At 36.0% G+C, this 9766-nt stretch overlaps 1 protein-coding gene across 5 annotated transcripts in view; it reads right to left on the bottom strand.

Annotated features, from left to right (window-relative positions):
• Positions 1–8114, bottom strand: part of Cp (ceruloplasmin) — an 83896-nt gene extending 75782 nt beyond the window's left edge. For all 5 annotated transcript variants that reach the window (XM_057756806.1, XM_057756808.1, XM_057756807.1 and 2 more), the window contains exon 1: positions 7969–8114. In XM_057756806.1, coding sequence (XP_057612789.1) covers positions 7969–8114 — 146 coding nt within the window. The remainder of the gene's footprint in view (positions 1–7968) is intronic.
• Positions 8115–9766: the final 1652 nt, after the last annotated feature.

Here is a 9766-nt window from a genome sequence, read left to right on the forward strand (position 1 = left end):
TTTTACCCAGCTGTGTCTCCTTTATCTGGGTGCTGGGGATCAGAAATCTTGTACAGCAAGTACTTTACCCATTGAACTTGCCCCACAGTTCAATCTATTGTTTTAATTTCTTTCAAAAGTCCTAGAATTGATACGTAGTCCATGTGGATTTAAAAATTACCTTTCCATTTAAACTACCATATGTATTTTTGAATTCTTCATTACAATAGATTCTTCATATTGAATGGTTATGTTCTGGTTAATGGTAGTTAATAATTTGAAAATTCTTCTAAATATATCAACGTAATAAATAGAACTAGGAAGGAAGAAAAAAAGAAAAGTGTATATGTAGGGGGTATATTTAATATTTACACCTAAATTGGTTCTTACATACTAAACAAAGTTAGTTTTTAGTGGCATTTGTTTGGGAACAGTGCCATGCAACCATTTAGAAGGACTCAACTAGATCCTGGCTCTGGTGAGTTTCTCTTCAAACAAGTGCTCTCTGTCATAGTCCGTCAGCTTTTGTTTGTCATGCTCCACTTAACCATCACAGAACAGGAAAACCTGTCTGAAAAGTAAACTTCATCACATTCTCTTGGCTGAGAGCGCATCGGCAATGTTTAGATTTATTTCTTTCCATGTTTTAAGACAAAGATGGATCTGGTTAGGGGCTTTGTAATTGCTACAGAAGTTGAAAATGTGATTTTCAGAAGTCTAGGACACTAACTTCGTGTTTTCTAAATGTTAACCTATCTAGTAATGCACTAGGTGATGTATAAATAAATTCCTGACTTCAGTTTGATGATTCTGACTGCGGTCAGAGAGGAGTTGTGCACAGGCCCCTTCATTTTTTTTTTTTTTTTTACCAGCAGGCTAGTGTATTCTGGTGCAGGCAGTTACTCTGGGCTTGTGGGAACCTGTAAAGTTGAAGGTTATGAGAACAGCAAGTGCAGAGGCAGTGGGGTTCCTTGGCATTATGAGACAGAAATATAAAAAGTTCTGGTTTCAGCTGATACTATCGTGGTACCAGATCTCTGCATGTGGTAGCTTTATAGATGAATGCATCACCACTTGGCAGTGATCCTGGGGCTGGATTTTGGCAGAGTGAGCAGGAAATAGGTCGTAAAAGAGTCACATTTCTCTGGATTGTTTAAGGGCGTCTAGGCTGACAATCTTAGAGAACCATATATGGACAACTGATTGTATAAACACCAGGACTCTCAAAGGAAGCAGAATTGTACACTGAAAAATTATGGAGATTGTATTTCTTGTTTTTTCGAACCCATCTTGGTGTGATGGTTACACTGAAAGTAAGAAAAATAAAGTAGTTAAAAACACACAAATTGTGGATTAGTAAAATCCTACTACAAATACTAGCTGTGGTGTGTCCTGCTTGTGTTACCTTATTATGTGCTTTCCATGTGTTAAAGCAAAGCAGAAGAAGAAAATGGAGATGACTTGGAGATTTCAAGAAATTCATGAATAAAGATCAGAATACTGGGGTGAACTCTGCCCCAAACCCACATAATTAGTGTGAACATAAGGAATCTTAATAAATACATGCTTGTACAATAGCTAGGTTGTGCAGCACTGAAATCCTGTGAGGTCAAATGTCAGTTGTGTTAAGAAGGACCCACAGGGAGCAAGGTCAGTCAGAGCCAGCTGCCGCTAATGGCACCTTTCCCATCCAGCCAAAAGAACCCTGAACTAGTCTCAAGCACATTTGTCTAAACCCCAGAATAAATTGTCTTCAGGGTTTGACAGTATTTTTAGGAGACCTGTCTGATAATATTTAGCAGAGATACCAATCCACCATGCCTTGCTTATGTGTATCTTTTGGAGGTCCCAGATTTACAGCAGCCCTCTAGTCCTTAAGACTTTATTGAAACACCATATGCATGTTTTCCCTAACATGATTCTACAACACCCAGGAATCTATCCCATTCCCATACACTGTAACAGGTGTCTACTTGTCAAAATTCATCCACTGCACTGGTGTTTTGTTTTTATTTATTTATTTTTTATTGAGCTCTCTATTTTTCTCTGCTCTTCTCCCTGCTTCTCCTCTCCCTTCTAACCTTCCCCCAAGGTTCCCATGCTCCCAATTTACTCAGGAGATCTTGTCTTTTTCTACTTCCCATGGGATTAGATCTATGTATGTCTCCCTTACAGTCCTCATTTTTTTAAAATAGGATGTGCTCTGCCTTGGCTTTTTGACCCATTTTTTTTCTAGATAAAGTTTTTGAAGGGATGGAGTATTCATGAAAATGACCTTTAAAATAAAAATTGATCTGAAGCTAAAATATACTCAAAAATTTTACATATATATCAAACTGGTTCTTCCATTTGGTTCTTCCATTGTGAGAAATTTCCCTTACTTAATTGAGAAATATCTAACTTTGGGGAGGTCTGTTTGTGTACAATACTATCCTTTAAAGAAACATCAGGGGACTATTTATGGCTTGGGAACGAAGGGTCAAACACCTATTAGAAGCTTGTGGAAACTTTGCCAGTCAAATGTTGAGCCACAATAATTAATTATACTTGGTCTTTGAACCAAAGAAATTCTTCACATTTATTTTCAGTCCTTCCTGTTGGCAACTATAATCCTTTCTATTCATTATAGAAAATGGATTTCTCTCCCAGAAATCACACTTCCCATTTTAGCTCCCTTTTTCATTTTTAAAGAAAAAAAAAGGTGACTCCTGTTATTTCTGGTAAAGTCAGAATCAGAACTGAGATTTTTTTCTTTTTTAAATACTTCATTTATCTTTATTTTATGTGCCTTGGTATGAAGGTACCATATCCCCTGGAATTGGAGTTAGAACAGTTGTAAGCTGCCATGTCGGTAGTGGGAATTGAACCCGGTCCTCTGGAAGAGCAGCCCATACTCTTAACTGCTGAGCCATAGTCCCAGAATTTTTAATGGCAGATAATTTATCATTAATGCTACTATAATTAGTTAATAGTACTGTTCCACTGGTAAGTTCAGAATTCACTGAAGTAGTTTTGGTCTATTTTTAACTTGATTACTAAAGTCTCAAAATTAAAGAAGAATTTTGATTTCACTTGTTGAAATGCTTCATTAGATTTTCATTACTGCATAACAAATCATTTCATAACAGCATGAAGTAATATCTGCTTATAACTCTCAGTTGGATGAGTAATAAGTCTGACAGTTCATGTGTCTGTTGCCTGCCTGGGACATCACAACACTGAAATCAAGGGGATACCAGACTGGCCACTCCCCTGAAGACTTGTGGAAAAATCTTCTTATTCAATCAGCCAGGTTATAGGCACAATTCAGTGTTTGTAGTCTGGGAGAGGCCCACAGTCATTAGCCACAAGCAAACAGTACTTTAAATTCCACAGATTGTAGAGATTAGGACAGGAAATTTTTGGCAGGATATCTCAGAAATATTGCCTTTAACAAACAGAAATCACAGAAAAATGGTCTACTCACAGACATCTCACTCCCCCCCAGGGGCATATAGCACAAACTTCAGTGAAATTATACATCAAAAATAGCTAAGTTCTGCAAGCACAACAGGAACCCAATGTTAATTAACCTTCTTATGAGAAATGGAAATAGTTATAGCAGGTAAGGTTGTTTAATTAGTGTATCCAGAGAAGCTATCCTGTATGACGTGCTTGTGTCTTATTTTTATTTAGCCAAACCAGGGAGTGGGGCACTGTAAATGGATTTTTCCAATAACTGTTAGTCAAATTTTGTGCTTCTTCGGAAGATTTAAAAAGAAAAATTTGAGGCAAAATTTCATGTACCTTGGGTAAGACTTAAACTCACTGAATGAACTTGATGATATGAATACTCCTAGGGATGTGTGAGAAGAGTCTTAGTGTAGATATGAGAAAGAGTACAACCCAAGGCATCTAGAAGAGTTCAGACTGAACCAGGCCATGAGAGGAGAGAGATGCAGGGGAGAGCGAGGAGGAAGAGAAGAGAACTAAGAGGGCAAAGAGTTCAAGTGTAAGCCGAGAGAGAGAGAGAGAGAGAGAGAGAGAGAGAGAGAGAGAGAGAGAGGCAGAAATGGCAGTGGCAGACTTATATAGAAGATAGAAGTTGGGGGAAGAGAAGGGAAGTCTCTGGGCTGGAAAGGTTTAGGGTAGGAGGAGAGATGGGAAGAACAGAGATGGGCCATAGGTACTGAGAGAGCCTGGAGGCCAGCTCTGTGCTTTGGTATGTCAATAGCCAGCAGAGTTAGTTGTCCTGGGTTTTTTTGGAACCTAACACTAACCATGTAGTCCATTAATATTTTTAAAGTATTTTTGAGGGATTGTTAAAATAATTATTTGGGAAACCATTTAGTTGAGTCAGGCAGAGCTACTTGGGTGCCTGTATAAGCAAACTAAAACATAATTTAACATAAAAGGAGTGTCCAAGCTCTTGACGTTACAATGACATTGCCATCTACAAATGTGTTGGGCCACTTTCATAACTGTTCTCTAAAGGTATGTGTGGCCTGTGGAGTGCAAGTTGAACATGTCTGATAGTAAATGGTAAAGAAGCATGGGCCCAACCAAGCAGAAACTGCTAACTAACGTCTAACCAGAAAAATTTCACTTTAATTAATCAAATGTATTGTTTTATTGTTACTTCTGGAAACATAACATTCATTTGCAACCCAGTGACCTGATTAGGTAGCTCAATCCATGACTGGCAGAATGGCCAAGTAAATTTGTTAAAATGTAAATGTGTGTGTGGTTTTTTCTTTCTTTTTCTTTTTTCTTTTTTTTCCCTTTTCTTTCTCTCTTTTTTCTTTTTTTTTAAAGATCTTTTTTGTGTAATCCTAGGTGTCTGGGAGCTTGCTGTGTGAACCATGCTAACCTGGAACTCACACAGATCCTCCTGCCTCTGTATCCAGAGTGCTGTGATTAAAGGCATGTACTACCATGACTGGCCAAATGTGTTTGTGTTTTAATGTAAAATGTTTTCTTTGTTGCAAGTTTTTTTCTGTATAAAAACATTATCTCTGTTTTCTTACAGTAGAGATTATTTGGGAAGTCACCTTTTATCCTGGTAATAATAATAATAGTAAAGATTAACACTTTTATATTGTGTAGTCGGCATACCCAGATTAGCATAATTCTGATTGTACCTTTAGACAGTATTGTCTTAGTTTGTTGCCTGTTTCTTTGGTCAGAATTTGATTTTTTGTTTGTTCTTAGTCATTAGGTTTGTTCATAAGGATATTATTATTCTACTATCTAACCTTCAAGCCTACAGCAGGCTATAAGACTAAATATCAGTGTTTATAGCATTTTAGGAAAGTCACAATTCCTGATCAAAAGTCTGTTAAAATAATTATAAAGGGTTTATGATAAGTTGTTCTTGGGTTTAAAGAACACATAGCTTCTTAAAAGTCACTAGAAAGCAAAAGTAATCAAAAGATAATGTAATTATTACTATTACTATTTAATACAACAGTAATTCAATTATTCAATGCATATTTAATATTAATCATGGAACTTGGATACAATATTCTAGATATTTTTATGTTTATACCTTTTCTGTTATTTCAATATAAATTACTCATTTCAAGAACTGCTGTTTTTAGAATCTTTATATGTTGTTGGAAGTCAGCACTGACTATAGTATAAGGATGTGATTTTCTGCTTTACTTTATTGGAAATAAATAACATTGGAACTGGTTCCAAATGGGCAAGTGTAGTTTCATAACCAGAAAAACAGAATAAAAACAATTTATTAATTTTTCTCCTTTAACATTGCTCTTGTTTTCAATTTCACTAACTCTAGCAGTCCACCTAACCCATTTTCTTATTTTATTCTGTTACCTGATTCATTCTACCATGTGAATCTATCCACTCAGGAACAAGAAAAGTTTTTATAATATGCCCTGTAATTTTTTCTGCCTTCTAATAAGCTTTCTTTTATTTTCACATATCCACAAATATTTGTTCAGTGTCTTCTGTCTCACAGATATTTGTGGCCAAGCAGCCATCATAGCACAGGGAGTTCTTGCCTCTCAAATGTATCTTCTTCTTCCAGCTTCAGCCTAGTGCTCCACCTGACACTGATTTCAGACTCTTTCACAGCTTTGTCTTCATCTTGTTTGTTTCTGCTTTGCTTTGTCCATAACCAAGGAGAAGAGCCACCCATGCCTGATGACATTCCACGATGCTTCATGGGCTAATTCACACACTGCTGATTTATGACAAAGGAGGGCATAAAAAAATTGCTACCACACTCATCTGGTAAAGTTTAGCACAACATGGGCAAAGTTGCTGAAGCACCAATCAATGTTCATATAGATTAGGGAGAAAACTTACGGATCATAATATGATGGTAAAATCATAAAGAAAGTTGAACTAAAAGTGTTCAGTTTTCCTTCTGAACACCCTTCAGTGTCCCTACTAGATAATAATGGGGTAGGCAAGTTTATCTTCCTTTAATTTCCTAGTTGGAGCAGACATACTATTAGAATATTGGAAGTCAAGAAATCAGCCCCTGAAGTTCTTAGCAACTCTCTTTATCCTTCTACTTCCTTATACTTAGTGTTTACCACACTGGAACATGGTCAGAGCATTATAGATTTTACACAATAGACTGACTTGACTTTTTATTATAAACAATGGCAAGGGTGGGTAGAGCATTGAGTAGAACAGTACTTTTCCTTGTTTAATTAATTTAGGTGTGTGTGTGTGTGTGTGTGTTGCTGATAACTGAACCCATTGCTTTGAACCCATATTTGCATATACTGGGGTATAGCCGCAGTCCAGTTCTTTTCTTTTGTAGTGTGTCTGACTCCTTTCCTTGGAAATAAAAAAGTAGATAATTTACATCATACTTAATAATGAAAACAATGAGTTACACAAAATTAGGCTTCTTGTGAAGTTGTAAAAATATGTCTGATTTTTTGGAAGAGAACACTATCTCAAAACCAGTCTTTAAAAAATTTATAAGTTCTATTTGTGTCTCTGAGGCCAGGTATTGGCTCAGAATCTTTTCGTACTGAACAATACTAGGTTAGTAAAATGACAGTTTGATATTATCATTAGTAATGCATTTTTTCTTACCATAAAAAATTCAACCGAATATAAAATAAAACAAAATCAATGATTCAGTACTTACATAATTGGGCTCAATAATAGAACTGTTGGTGTTCTTAAAGAGACAGTCTCAGGCACTGCTGGTCATTTGGCTCACTTGAGCTCTCTTGCCATCCTAATACATTTGCTAGTTTAGTAAATATTTGTTTGAATCCCAAGTTTTTATTTGTTGATAAATGTTTAGATATTAAAACTGGTGGTCTCAGCTTAGATAAACTTCAGAGAGACTCTACTATTCTTTGTATAGAGAATATTGCTTGATGTAAAACAACTAGAACACAAAGACTCTGAAGCTACATGGTATTCTACGAGGATATAATAGTAAGAACATATCATTTCTTGCACATGTTTTGTGGGGAGCTGTGCTGAGAACTTTGCAGGCACTTTTAAAATAGTCCTGTGAGGTGTACTTGCTGTCTCACTTTAGAGATAAGGACTCAGAAACTGAGAGAGATTAGTATCAGTCATTCACTGTCCTGAATCACCCAACAAGTATTAGACAGAATCATATTTCTTGAAGCTGTATCTCATTTCTATGTTTGATGTATTACTTTACTTTTACCATTAGGAAATTTTTATATAGTGATCTTTTTTTAAAGTGAAGAACTTCTGCATCCAGAGGCAGAATACATTTAGAATATAGATAAGGGAATGACTAACCACAGGAAAGAGTGAGAAATTAGTGCAGTTCCCTTGGAGCACTAGGAGAAGAGCAGGATGGCTTCACAGTAACAAATCTAAGGAATATAAAGAAAACCAGTAAAAGTATTGGTTTTCAAGTCAGCATTTTGCAGTTTCTATATTTAACAAATTAAACAAATACTTTCCTTGCTGGTTTCATTTTTAAGTTGATAACTTATAAATTTGGCTCATAAATAATAAAGAGTAGTGACTTACATGTCAACTGAAACAAGTTTCTTTTCTCCATTTTCAGAGGCATAGTTCCAAACTGCTTCAATAATTCCGATGTAATAGTGCTTATCTCTTGTCCAGGCTAGGGGAGTATTCAAAAATAGAAAAGTACCAAGCAGCAACAGATTCATTTTTCTTCTGACTGAGATGCAATAAAGTGAAATGAGAAGCATGCAATTTTATAAATAAGGCTTTCTTTCTTTATTTGCTTGATTGACACAGCTTAGTATTGCATAAGAGTAAATCATTTCATTAGAGCAAATAACATTTTCCAACTCAGTTTGCCTTTGGCAAACCAGGGAGGAAAAAAAAAATTCCCAGTTGTCAGGCTGCTCTAAATACAAATGAAATGTCATCAGTTAGTGTTGGATTCACAAGTGTTTGTAACTCTGAATTTTCTTCAATTCATTGTATCAATTCCAGGAAGGCAAACAACATCTCTAAATGCTCTCTTTGTTCTTCTAGAAATTCTAAGCACTGCAGCATTTTGGCCAAAGCCAGTTCTTAACAAGCTAAGATAAAATGAACCAAAACATGCAGCTGTTTACTATTCTGGAAGACTAACAAAACTTACTTGTAGTTTTAAATATACGAAAGATGATATTTAGCATGTCATAAAAGCACCCAATAGAAATTTTATTTTGAAATTTTATTTACTCTGTGAAATCTGGACATTTCTACATTGAAACTTCACCAAACTGTCTGTGTAAAAATTAATAACAAAACAAAAATTGATAATTTTGCTTGAATATCAAATATGTCAATCATAAACCAAATAACCCAGGTATGATGGTGTGTGCTTGTGGTCCCAGTTACTGGGGAAGCTGACACTTGGCAATCTGTTGAACTCAGGAGTTTAAGACCAGTCTGAAAAGTGGAGTGATTTCCTCTCTCTCTCTCTCTCTCTCTCTCTCTCTCTCTCTCTCTCTCTGTCTCTGTCTCTATTTCTCTCTCCCTCCCGCCCTCTCTTCATGGAGCTCACATTCCATCTAAAAGGAACTAACAATAAACACATAAAAATGAAAAACATAATGTCAGTCAGAAGGAATATGGGGAGAAATAAATCAAGGTGGGAAAATAATGAATACCAGGAAATGTTGGGATAAACTTAAAATCTGATATTGTCAAGATTCTCACCCTCAGCTTCCATTTCCACCAAAAGGGCAACTCCAGATTAATTGAAATGATGCTGGAAGCTAGTAATAATGGTGTGTGTGTGTGTGTGTGTGTGTGTGTGTTAATGGAATTGAACACAGGACTTTAGGCATCTTTATGCATATCAGGCAAGTACTCTAGCATTGAACATAGTTCTAGCTAGTAATAATCTTAGCTACATAACTTTATACAGAAAACTGAGTGATAGAACATATGGTGCCCCAATTCTCCTTCTGGATGGTTTCAAGGAAAGCTTTGAATAAGTCTCCTCTCACATCTATAGAGCAGATAGGAGTAGGTCTGAAATCGTGCATTAGCCCAACACTTCTCCTTCTCAAAGACACTTTCCCCCTGAAATGGGCCATATAGGGGAAGTCTTCTTGTAGTTCATTCTCTAGAGGAAAGGGTGTGCTTCTAATTGGAAAAAAGCCATTTAATGATCCTGCAGATATCTTATTAGTCTCAATATTTATATTTACTGTGAGGATAAGATGGCCAGAGTAGTCATTTTCAGAGTGACTTCCTCCTAAAAATTCTACCAACCAACAAATAAACATGATCAAGTAATTGTTAAGGACTCCAGATGTATACTATAGTACCCTTCACAGTGATTATAGAATTAAATGGT

The sequence above is a fragment of the Chionomys nivalis genome, chromosome 24 (genome assembly GCF_950005125.1).
Source record: "Chionomys nivalis chromosome 24, mChiNiv1.1, whole genome shotgun sequence".
NCBI lineage: Eukaryota > Metazoa > Chordata > Mammalia > Rodentia > Cricetidae > Chionomys > Chionomys nivalis.